General features: G+C 35.5%; 2 protein-coding genes across 2 annotated transcripts; both read left to right on the top strand.

The window, feature by feature from the left end:
- Nucleotides 7,592–8,272, top strand: LOC109132863. The gene has a single exon (XM_019245299.1). It carries the CDS (start codon nucleotides 7,592–7,594, stop codon nucleotides 8,270–8,272), a length of 681 nt encoding a protein of 226 aa, XP_019100844.1.
- On the top strand, nucleotides 9,071–12,186 carry LOC104787040 (COP9 signalosome complex subunit 2). The gene is made up of 10 exons (XM_010512531.2): nucleotides 9,071–9,244; nucleotides 9,411–9,503; nucleotides 9,593–9,671; nucleotides 10,185–10,425; nucleotides 10,511–10,585; nucleotides 10,675–10,809; nucleotides 10,938–11,125; nucleotides 11,387–11,455; nucleotides 11,529–11,619; nucleotides 11,702–12,186. The coding sequence occupies exons 1-10, from the start codon at nucleotides 9,235–9,237 to the stop codon at nucleotides 12,038–12,040; spliced, it is 1,320 nt and encodes a 439-aa protein (XP_010510833.1). The 5' UTR covers nucleotides 9,071–9,234; the 3' UTR covers nucleotides 12,041–12,186.

The following is a 13,581-nucleotide window of genomic DNA, read 5'->3' on the forward strand; positions in this document are numbered from 1 at the left end:
GATTTTAGGAGTTTAGCAGACTTGCACGTCTGAACTGAGAACCACCAAAAGATTAGGAAACCAAGTCTCGTTGTTTTGCTGTCTTAGATGTGGGTTCGCAGCGTCAGTATTTTGTGCAACAAAGAAGAGCTGAAATTCTAAATGAACAGTCACATGACGGTGATAACGATGATGGTTCGGAGCCAAATGAGATTCCAGAAACTCAACAAAACAAGGAGACGTATCATGTGAACATTTATGATGATTCACAACCGTCATATGAATTCTCACGTGAGGCTACCAAATCACAGTCACCAATTCATATACCTGATCGTAGTGGGAGACAAGATTCAAGAGCTGACCCATCATCTAGCCAAAGAACTGGGTCAAGGGGACCTAGCAAAACACGAGAACCGCGTAGAAGGCAAAATTTTGAATCGACCATCCAAGAGACAATGTCGTCCATTAGAGACTTTCAAAGGGAAACCTGTGAACGACTACGCCATGGTGCCTTTGACCGCAAAGATTATACCGAGTTTGAAAAGGCGGTCGAGATACTTGAGTCATTAGATATTCCAAGATACAATGATTTCTACATTCAATGCCTCCAACTTCTGAAGACTGATCTCTTTTGGCGTAATTACTGGATGTCATCAACTCGGTTTCAGACCAATGAGGATAGGATATTGTTAATGGAGTCTCTAACAGGATTTACAAGACATGGTGAACATATAGGAACCACTCGCCCACCAAGTGGATCGTCTACACCTCGATCATCTGATCCATCATCTGCAGGCAGTAAGTCTACGCATACAAGCCAAAGAACTCCAAGTATATCAATTGATCCACCTACTTACTGGTTTTCGACATTTTTTGGCACCAATAAATGTTAAGAAACGAGCAAATCCAAGATCACAAGTAGGATCTCCGAGTATAGGGATTGGTCGATATTCTCCAGGATCAAGTTTTGGATCTCCAAGGTTAGGCTTTTCACGTTATACACCAAGACACGAGTAGGATCCCCGAGTCTAGGGTTTCTCAATAATTCACCAACTGGTCAAATGTTTCAAACACCAGGAGTAGTGGGACTATTTAACACTTTTGGACAAAACAACGCATCGACATTTCAACCTCTTCCTTGACAAAACTTATTTGATAATGACATGAGCGAAAATGATGAAGAGTAGTTTATTTATGTGACAATTATGTTTGAAAAAAAATTATGATATTTATGTCAGTTTGATAAAGCACTTATTATTGTAAAACACAAGTGTGATTATTCCATCACAAGACACATGTCATGACACTTGTTAGTGTAATATTACGCCAACTTCCACTTGTCATTACCAAAACTAAAGAATAGGTGACTCATGTTTTGTTTACTTCACTATAAATAGGAAGAAGTGTTAGTGCTTAATGGGGTTGTGTAAGAGTGTAAGAAATATAGAAGTTGTCTCTCAAAAACCTCTCTCTCTCTCGGCTGCTCCTCTCTCTCCCTCTCTTTATTATTTCTTGTACTCTTTACATTCCTCTCTTCTCTTCTATTACTCTTTGTTTCTCCTATCTCATACACCATTATATAGTGGTTTCGCAACACGTTATCAGCACAATCGTCTCCCGATCCATCATCATTAGTTTGTAGTAACATTCAAGGTATGTAAGTTTGTTTAAATCCAATTTGATTTGATTAGTTTATATGCACATTACAATATGTATTATTTATAGAGTAAAAGTTTATTCATAGTTTTTGATCATAATGGTAGGCTCTGCCTCCTTGATCATTTAGATCTACATTCTTGATCATTATGGTACGCTTTGCCTCCTTGATCATATGTTCAGATCTATATATTTTAATTATATGGAAGGCTATGCCTCCTAAAATGATTATTTTAATTTATGAATTTATTATATAGCTTATAATTTTGTTTTATAGTTTAGATTTATTGCTAAAACAAGATTTTACAAAATAATTTCATAAAATTGTATATTTAACAAATTTATTTTATTATTTATATAGCAATCATGTCAAACTTGGCAAAGCTTGAATTAGCCGCCCTTGATGTCTCTGGGAAACATTATATGACATGGGCATTAGATGTAAAATTCTATCTGAAAGGGAATGGGCTTCTCAAAACCATCGATCCGTCAGAAACGGGGTTAGAAGAGGAAAAAGCAAGAACCATGATGTTCTTGCGTCATCATCTCCACGATGGTTTAAAAAATGAATACATCACGAGAGAAAATCCTGCAGATCTCTGGATCGCGCTCAAGGATAAGTTTGATCACCAAAAGTATGTGATCTTACCAAAAGCCAAACATGAATGGCTAAACCTGAGGTTTCAGGATTACAAAAGTGTAAGTGAGTACAATTCCGCTTTGTTCGGAATCACTTCAAGGATGGCTCTCTGCGGAGAAGAAGTTTCCGATTATGATATGATCGAGAAAACATTCTCAGAAGTAAATGTTGCTACATCCAGCTATAATAATTGGCAAGGACAAGGACGTGGACGCGGACGCGGTCGAGGCCGTGGTCATGGTCGTGGAGGTGGTCGTGGAGAAGGTCGTGGACGAGGAAAAAGAAGAGGTTTCTCTCCTAATGACTTCAACGCAAGAAAAACCAACAAGCATCTTCAAATCAATAATGTTGGTCGCGTTATAAAGAAACAAGGTGAAAGTACTTGTTACAGATGCGGTATGAAAGGACATTGGTATCAGACCTGTCGTATTCCAAAACATTTGGCCGATCTGTATCAAGCATCTCAACAGGCAAAAGAAAGGAATGTTGAGACCAACCTCATCTCTGATGAAGCTGGACCTTCTTTCCATGGCCTAAACGATGAACCCCATCTTGATATAACAGATTTCCTCGTTGATAATGAAAACGGAAAATCATGCGAATAAGGCCTATATGCCATGATATGCTTTGTCATAGTTTGATATGTACTTTATGTTTATAAAAAGTCTTTTTGGATAATAGTTTTATTGTAATATATGATAAGCTTTTTTTGTAAGACTTTATGTTATTTTATTAATGTTTCTTTTATAAATATTTTATCTCAGAAAATGTCAAATTTTGAGATTAAGGATGGAGATATGTGTCTAGCAGACAGTGCTACAACGCACTCAATACTTAAAGAGAAAAAATATTTCTCCTCTCTCAAAATAAAAGACTCTGCTAGAAGCGTGAGCACTATATGTGGTAATGCAAAGATTATTATAGGCTCTGGAAAAGCCAGTTTTTCAATGCCAAGGGGAACAAAATTTGAAATTGATGCATTATATTGCCCCAAGTCTCATAGAAATTTAATTAGTTTCAGAGATATCCGAAGAAATGGATATCATATAGAGACTCTAAATAAGAATAGCACTGACTATCTTTGCATAACATCTGAGGAGAAACATATATTGGAAGAATTGCCAATGTTATCCTCTGGATTGTATTGCACAAAAATAAATAATTTCGCATCTTATGTTACAGTAAACTCTAAGTTTACTAGTACATTTAAGATATGGCATGAAAGACTTGGACATCCTGGTTCAGTTATGATGCGAAAAATTGTGCAAAATTCCAATGGTCATCCATTGAAGAACGAAAAGAATTTTAGATCTGATGAGTTTTCATGTGATGCGTGTTCTCAAGGAAAACTCATAATTCGGCCATCGCCAGCCAAAATTGGGATTGAATCACCATTGTTCTTAGAGAGAATACATGGTGATATATGTGGACCTATACACCCTTCATGCGGGCCATTTCGTTATTTTATGGTAATGATTGACGCATCTAGTAGATGGTAAAATGTGTGTCTATTGACAACAAGAAACACGGCCTTCGCAAAATTAATTGCCCAAATAATCAGGTTGAAAGTTCAATTCCCTGATTATGCCATAAAGAAAGTCAGGCTTGATAACGCCGGTGAATTCACTTCACAAGCTTTCAATGACTATTGTATGTCAATAGGAATCGATGTGGAGCATCCGGTTCCTCATGTTCATACACAAAATGGCATGGCTGAATCTTTGATTAAACGGCTACAACTCATTGCTAGACCGTTAATATTGAGAACAAAACTCCCAATTTCTATATGGGGTCATGCTATATTGCATGCTGCGGCATTGGTCCAAATACGACCAAGCGCATATAATAACTATTCCCCTTTACAATTAGCATCTGGCCAAGAGCCAAACATATCCTATCTCCGTATTTTTGGATCTGCGGTTTATGTTCCTATAGCCCCACCGCAAAGAACAAAAATGGGGCCACAAAGGAGATTGGGCATATATGTCGGTTATGCATCACTGAGTATAATTTGATATCTTGAACCGCAAACTGGTGATATGTTTACGGCACGTTTTGTCGATTGCCATTTTAATGAAGATGAATTTCCAGCATTAGGGGGAGGAATTAAACAAGTACCAAAAAATATTACATGGTATACACCATCTTTGATATATCTTGATTCCCCTACAAATCAACGTGAGTTGGAAGTTCAGAAAATTGTACATTTACAAAATTTGGCAAATCAATTACCAGATGCGTTCATAGATACAATAAGGGTGACAAAGCCATATATCCCCGCTGCAAATGCACCATCAAGAGTTGAAATTCCTAGAGAGGAACTTGATGGAAGCAAAGCTAATGAACCTAAGGTTCAATTGAAAAGGGGGAGGCCAATGGGCTCTAAAGATAAAAATCCCCGAAAGAAAAAGAAAATGGGAGATGAAAAGGTTCAAGAAGAACCAAATAAAGAGAAAAATCTTTAGGATGATACATAAAAATATGAGGTTTCTATTAACTATGCCCAAAATAGAATGTTATGGTATAGAGATGAAATCAATGATGATAATGGAATATTCTCTTTTTCTGTATCTAAAGAGATCGATCATGAAAAAGATGATCCAGATCCAAGGTCCGTATCAGAATGCCAACATAGGCCTGATTGAGAGAAATGGAAAAAGGCTATGCAACTTGAGTTGCTCTCCCTCAATAAAAGAAATGTCTTTGGACCTCTTGTCACTGCATCTAAAGATGAAAAACTTGTTGGTTGCAAGTGGGTCTTTGTGCGAAAAAGAAATGAGAAAGATGAAGTAACAAGATATAAAGCCCGACTTGTTGCACAAGGTTTTTCTCAAAGACCTGGAGTTGATTATGAAGAAATATATTCTCCAGTCATGGATGCAATTTCATTCAGGTACTTAATGAGTCTAACGGCTTCTAAGAATTTAGAAATGTATCTTATGGATGTAGTGACAGCATATTTATATGGATCATTGGATAATGATATATAAATGAAAATTCCTGAAGGATTTAAGATTCCTGAGGCATTAGACTCTAAGTCTAATGAAATTTGTGCGATCAAATTACAGCGATCACTTTACGGATTAAAACAATCCGGGCGCATGTGGTATAATCGCTTAAGCGAATACCTATTGAAGAAAGGATATGTTAATAATGAAATATGCCCATGCGTCTTCATAAAGAAATCTCCATCGGGATTTGTGATCATTGTTGTATATGTTGATGATCTGAATATAATTGGAACTCAAAAGGAGACTGATGATGCAAGAACTCGTATGAAGAAAGAGTTTGAAATGAAAGATCTTGGAAAGACTAAATTCTGTCTCGGGCTTCAAATATAGCATTTCCAAGATGGAATATCTGTGCATCAATCAAATTATACGAAAAAGATTTTAAAGCGCTTTAATATGGACAAAGCGACTCCTTTGAGTACTCCAATGGTCAATAAATCTCTGAATGTCGATAGTGATCCATTCAGACCTTGTGAAAACAACGAGAAAATACTTGGTCCCGAAGTACCTTATATGAGTGCTATCAGTGGACTCATGTATCTTGCAAATTGCACTAGACCAGACATTGCATTTGCTACAAATCTACTTGCAAGATACAACTCATCCCCTACTCGCAGGCATTGGAATGGGATAAAACATATTCTCCGTTATCTTCAAGGTACGATTGACTTGGGATTATTCTATCCTAGAAACACTTCGGTTGGTCTTGTTGGTTTTGCAGAAGTAGGATATTTATCAGATCCACATAAATCCCGATCCCAAACTGGATATGTTTTCACTATTGGATGAACTGCAATCTCATGGTGCTCACAGAAACAGACTTTGGTCGCCACTTCCTCAAATCATGCAGAAATAATTGCTCTTCATGAAGCATCGAGGGAATGTGTATGGCTCAGATCAATGACTAACCACATACAAGAATCAAGTGGAATAGTCACCAAGAAAGAGCCAACAACATTATTCGAAGACAATGCTGCTTGTGTCGCCCAAATCAAAGAAGGTTACATCAAGAGCGACAGAATAAAACATATACCTCCAAGATTTTTCTCCTACACTCAAGAACTTGAGCAAAAGAAGGAAGTTGATATTCAACATATCCGCTCAAGTGACAATGCAGCAGATCTATTCACAAAGGCGCTTCCGACTACCACATTCAGAAAGCATATTCACAGTATTGGAATGCGTCATCTACGAGATTTATGAAGAAGGATCATACATATATTTTCGAGGGGGAGATTACGTTACTATACTCTTTTTCCCTTGTCATGGTTTTTATCCCAATGGGTTTTTCCGTGACAAGGTTTTTAATGAGGTAGTACGTAACTCGTCAAAGGTGATGGATAATCAAGGGGGAGTATTGTAAAACACAAGTGTGATTATTCCATCACAAGACACATGTCATGACACTTGTTAGTGTAATATTACACCAACTTCCACTTGTCATTACCAAAACTAAAGAATAGGTGACTCATGTTTTGTTTACTTCACTATAAATAGGAAGAAGTGTTAGTGCTTAATGGGGTTGTGTAAGAGTGAAAGAAATATAGAAGTTGTCTCTCAAAAACCTCTCTCACTCTCTCGGCTGCTCCTCTCTCTCCCTCTCGTTATTATTTCTTGTACTCTTTACATTCCTCTCTTCTCTTCTATTACTCTTTGTTTCTCCTATCTCATACACTATTATATAGTGGTTTCGCAACACTTATGTTTTATTAATATGTTGTTTTTTTAATATGGTATTTGTGATAATAAAAAAAAAAAATTCTGGTGACTTATGTGATTTCACAATTTATCTGATGTAGAACTGTTCGAGTTATGGACTTTGGAAAATGAGCAAATAGAAGATCTTTTAATCAATCCGACATTGGATTATTATGAACAACATTTTCACAAAGGACCATACCAAACCGGTGGAGTGTTAGGGTGGCAAAATCTTTGGAATCGTATTCAAAATGACCATGCTGCATGTCTACAATTATTAAGAATGTCATTTGCTGCCTTCACAGGAATATGCACTATTTTAAAAGAAAATTATGGATTACAACCTTCGTTGAATGTAAGTGTTGAAGAGAGTACCGCTATGTTTCTACAAGTGTGCGGACACAATGAAGTTCAACGAGATGTTGGCTTACGATTTGGACGAAACCAAGAAACTGTGAATAGAAAATTTGGTGAAATGTTGTAAGCTATAGAACTTCTAACGGCAGATTACATCAAGACACCAACAACACAACAATTACACCGGATTCCACAGCGTCTACAAGCTGATAGACGATATTGGCCATATTTCAGTGGTTTTGTCAGAGCTATGGACGGAACTCATGTATGTGTTAAAGTAAAGCCTGAAATACAAGTCATGTATTGGAACAGACACGACTATGCAAGCATCAACATAATGGCAATTTGTGATATGAATATGCTATTCACATACGTATGGAATGGAGCACTGGGTTCATGTCATGATACAACTGTCCTTTCACTTGCACAAAATGGCGATTCTGAATTTCCATTACCACCTACAGACAAGTATTATGTAGTTGACTCTGGGTATCCTAATAAGCAAAGATTTTTAGCTCCTTATAGGTCAACACGAAATAGAGTTGTGAGATATCACATGTCACAGTTTTATACTAGTCCTCCTCCGAGAAATAAGGAAGAATTGTTTAATAGGTCTCATGCATCTCTTCGATCTATCATTGAACGCACTTTTGGAGTGTGGAAGAAGAAATGGAGAATTTTAACCGATTTTCCGAGATATGATATGGATATCCAAAAGAGAGTAATTATTGCAAGAATGGGTCTTCATAATTTTACTAGAGTTTCAAATTTTATAGATGCAGATTTTGTGGAAGATTTTACAGAAACTCAAACTGAGGATCAAGACAATGCATCTTATGAGCTTGATGAAGCAGAGAATGCAGATGGACAACACATGGCGAACATTCGAGAAACTATCGCAACTATGTTATGGAAAAACCAGAGTATTTGATTTTATATTTGGGTTTGTAATTTTTTATATTTTCATCTTTTTATTATGTTGTATTAAGAAAATTTAAATTTTTATAAAAAATTATAATCATATTTGAAGATTGTCGCCTTTTACCCTTCGGTTCATAAAACCGCCTTTTGGGTCCGTTTCGACCGCTTTGTCCACTCCAACCGCTTTAATGCTGTTTTGTCCGCTGTGTCCGCTGTGTCCGCTCCGTTTTGACCGTTGTTACCATTCAGACCCTAAGTTGCACTTATTATTATACAATTTTTTTCTTTTATTATGAAAATAATTTTACATTCATACAAACTTTTTTTACTTAATTTCTTCTTCTTTTTTATTACCTTTGAAAACTAAATTTGTTGTCCTCAACCTTAGATCGGAGGCAATTTATTTTAAAATTTCTTATCTGGAAAAAATTATTAAGAAAAAAAATTGTTATAAAGAGTTGTTAGATTTATTACCTTTTTGTATGATAGAAGACTACTATTTAATTTTTAAATTTCCTGTGTATGTTAACTTTTCTAATCTTCTTCCCATTTTGTAAAACTATATGTGTGTTGTGTATTTCTTTTAAATTAATTTTCCTTAAACTATACCATCTTTTATTTTTTCTTCCTTTTCTCTCAAATCATATGTCAACTTTTTAATTTTTACATTTTTCTTTCTCTAAATTTTAAGTAAATAATTAATTTTGTTTTACCAAAATCCATAGACAAAATAATTTATTTAAAGCTAAAACTTTTTATTCATATATAATATGATTCGGACTTTTACATTTTTTACTCGGAGGCCCAATATCAGATCCACCCTTCTTCTTCTGCTTCCCTCACAAAACCCTTTTGCGTCGTAACTCTGAAATCACAACTCGGCAAAAAATCAATAATCCGAAGAAAGAAAGAAAAAATCCCCTAATCTCTTTCTTCTAATCATCGTCTGGTGTTCTTCTTCATCGGATCGTCATGGCTTCAGGTCTTGTTTTTCCCTTAATCTTCTACTTTGAAACCATCTAGGGTTTGATTGAAGTTTCCGAATTCGACTACTTAATTTGTTACGAATCGTTAGGGTTTGTAGTTGTTATTATATAAAAAAGGGTTTTACTGATTTGGGTTTTTTTCTTCTTCGAATTTTGGTGTAGATGCTGATATGGAGGACTATGGATTCGTGTATTCTGATGAGGAACAGGAGGAACAAGATGTTGACATTGAGAATCAGTATTATAACTCTAAAGGTTCGTTCTTTTTTGGTGTTTTATGCGCATTCTCAAAACCTGTGCTGCAATTTTGCATCTTGATTCGATGAGTGTTTTGTTTCTTGAAGGTATGGTTGAGACTGAACCTGAAGAAGCTCTTTCTGGGTTTGCTGAGGTTGTTAAGATGGAACCAGACAAGGCTGACTGGTAAGATCCCATGAGTTTTCGTTTAGTGATTTGCTCGCGTTGTTGTTGATCTAGAGAGTACCAGATTTGTGTTTGTCTCGGTTTTGTGTGTCACCATGATGGAAGAGACAGATATGCTCTTTCTGATTTACAACTTGACCAATTCTATTCAAAGAGGGGTTAGGGTACCATTATGTTGAACTTTTGCTATGGGTGTATTCAACAAGGCTTTCCTTGTTTATGTCAAGTTAGTTTTTGTTCCTTTAGTCTGTTTTCCTAAGATTCATTGTTGCTATTGATAAACTATCATGTCATATAGTTTGTTTAGTTGTAACCAAAGAGGTTATTGACCATGGTTAACTTGGGCGGTGAGTGCGTTCAGATTTGACCCTGTCTTTTTGTTTGCATCTCTCATAAAACTCCAGCATTCCTAAGATTCATTGCCTCTGCTATTCATGTATCCCTAATATGCCTGAGACTATTTCAAATTTTTGTTAATTTATTCAAGTCATTCCATGGCCTGTTTCTTGTCAGGGGTTTCAAAGCTCTTAAGCAGACTGTGAAGATTTATTATCGTCTAGGTAAGTACAAAGAAATGATGGAAGCCTATACAGAGATGCTTACATATATCAAGTCAGCGGTTACCAGGAATTACAGCGAAAAATGTATAAACAATATTATGGATTTCGTCTCTGGATCTGCTAGCCAGAACACTGGCCTGCTGCAAGAGTTTTATCAGACCACTTTGAAAGCCCTTGAAGAGGCTAAGAATGAGGTCTGGAAACTAATCTTTCGTTTTATATATGCGACCCCTTTCTTCTCAATGGTTCGGGGATGTGACTTATTAGTTTCTTTTGCAGAGACTCTGGTTCAAAACGAATCTAAAACTCTGCAACATCTGGTTTGACATTGGTGAATACAGACGAATGACGAAGGTATAACTTGGTTTAATCAAATCTATTGATTGAAGCTAACTATGTTTAGCTCTTAGTATGTTCACTAACAGCTATTTATTGTTAGCCAGATTCTGAAGGAACTCCATAAATCTTGCCAAAAAGAAGATGGAACAGATGATCAGAAGAAAGGAAGTCAGTTGCTTGAGGTTTATGCAATTGAAATTCAAATTTACACTGAAACAAAGGATAACAAGAAGCTTAAGGTAAACATCATCTGCTATATGGGTTTTACCTTACGTCAAAATAACTTGGATATTCAACAACTTTATTGTTATATACTTTCTATTGGCTTTTGTGACTGAGATGCAACAACACTTTTGAATGGATGCAGCAATTATACCACAAGGCACTAGCCATCAAATCTGCTATACCTCATCCTAGGATCATGGGTATAATCCGGGAGTGTGGTGGAAAAATGCACATGGCAGAGCGTCAGTGGGCTGAAGCAGCCACAGATTTCTTTGAAGCTTTTAAGAATTATGATGAAGCTGGCAACCAAAGACGTATCCAGTGCCTGAAGTATGTTTCCTATTACCTTCTCATGTCCTTATCCTTTCCTATTTGATACCTTCTGGTCATTTGATTATTAGCATGGTTTGCTAGTAAGGATAAAAGATATTATGGATGAATAAAGCAATGCAGTATTGTTTAGATTTAACTTTGGGGACATGGTTTAGCTGCATGTGGTCTTCTATTACTCTTGTCCAGTATCTTGCTGTGACCGAGGTTCCAACATGTTAGAGATGATGATTTTTTTTTCTTTCTTTTGGCTTTGCAAAGGTATCTTGTTCTGGCGAATATGCTGATGGAGTCAGAAGTGAATCCTTTCGATGGCCAAGAGGCAAAGCCGTAAGTCATTTACCTAAATATTTTGTATTGTACACTCGTTTTGGTTCTTTGCTTTATGGGTTGCTCTCTGCAGGTACAAAAACGACCCTGAGATCCTGGCAATGACAAATTTGATAGCAGCATATCAACGAAATGAGATCATAGAGTTTGAGAGAATACTGAAGGTAAGAAGTGAAATATTATTGGGATCATAGAAATTGGCATTATATCTCAGAACGGTACTCATGTAATCGTTTTGGAATGTAGAGTAACCGGAGGACGATAATGGATGATCCATTTATCAGAAACTACATGGAAGATCTGCTGAAGAAGGTGAGAACACAAGTGTTGCTGAAGCTGATAAAGCCATACACAAGGATAGGGATCCCGTTCATATCGAAGGAACTGAACGTGCCAGAGAAGGATGTGACGGAGTTGCTAGTGTTGCTGATACTGGACAGCAGAATCGATGGTCACATTGACGAAATGAACCGTTACTTGCTGAGAGGTGACAGTGCCAATGGAAGGAAATTGCATAAGGCGGTTGATAAATGGAACACACAGCTGAGGTCTCTTTCTTCAAGTATCACTAACCGAGTCTGTTAATTTTGCAACCTCTCTTTTGGATAGATTTTTGTGTTTTGGATCTGTGGATTATCTATTTCTTCACATATCTGGGATTGATGAAGTTGATAAACCCACTTCAATGCCATAAAAAGGATTTGCGAGTTACTAAATTCTCGTTTTTGAAATTGCTTTCTTAACTTTGTTAGCAACATTAGTTATTGCAAGGGAAGCTATGATGATACACACCGAACTTTTACAAGTAACGTGGATGTCTTTTTCAACTGTCAATAATTAAGAATTAGGCTTTGAATGGATGATTTGGGGAAAGTATACACACTTAATCCGGTTTAGTCCATTATATGTTTGAACCCTTAAACAAAACTGAACGAGAGCGAGAGAGAGATTAGGTTCGAATAATTTAATTAGCTTTTTTTAATGTGTCGATCTTTCTAGGATCTTTTGACTGTTAAAACACACTGTTCTAGTGGGCCAGTTGCCAGTGATTGAATTAACTATATTATTTTTGATCCACTTGATCTAAAGTATTGTTTTATTTTACTCCTTAATTTGACAGCAATTCATTTTTGTTTTGTGTGATAAAGTGTTTATAGACTAATGGTGCAGCATGCCTGCATCAATTAAAAGAGGACATTTATCACACAATGGAAGTAAGTGGAGTAAAAAAGTGATTATATCAAACCTATTTTTATGAAAAGCAATGACCCATGGAGCACACTTTCGAGATCAAAACTATGATTCTATAAATATATTATGATATCCAAAATCTTAAAGATACATTAACATGATCTTCATTATATTCGGTTCAAGCTTAGTCACTGATTAAAATGTTGTCCTATATTCTTGTGAGTTGTGGTGACCAATGGTAGAACTAGAACACCTAATAAAGCTAATTACAACACATGAACACGCTAGTATTTTAGGCATTCTCACGACTGATATTTGCGAAAGTCCTATTGATCTTACAAATTAAAATTAAACTATTTCTTCTTTTGCAGAAACAATACATTGTCGGTACACTTCATTTTTAGAAATAGTTTTATGTTATTTTGTCAGCTAAAAGAAATGGGAAAAAAACTTAAAAATACCTCATCTATTTTTTATTTGGACGTTTAATACCTTGTATTTTTTGGTTGGAAGAAAAAATATATCATTTAATTAAAAGATGCGATTTAATACCTAAACTAATAAATTTTGTTAGTTTCATACCTACGCTTTTTTGACAAAAATATAATTCCGTTTTTACCCTTACTATATCAAATAATAATTAATTTTAAATAATATGACATTAATTTATAAGTTTATTTGAATTATTATTTATTTTAATTACAATTTTGTTTTACAAAAAAATACAATCATCTTCATCAAACTCTAATTCATGTTTATTCTCCTCTCTCGCTTTCACAAACTTGGTTATATCATTTAACATAAAATAAAATTAATTTTAATTCAAATACACTTATAAATTAATTAAAATAAAATTAATTTTAATTCAAATAAACTTATAAATTAATGTCATATCATTTAAAATTAATTATTAATTGATATAGTAAGGGTAAAAA

The sequence above is a fragment of the Camelina sativa genome, chromosome 5 (genome assembly GCF_000633955.1).
Source record: "Camelina sativa cultivar DH55 chromosome 5, Cs, whole genome shotgun sequence".
Taxonomy (NCBI): Eukaryota; Viridiplantae; Streptophyta; class Magnoliopsida; order Brassicales; family Brassicaceae; genus Camelina; species Camelina sativa.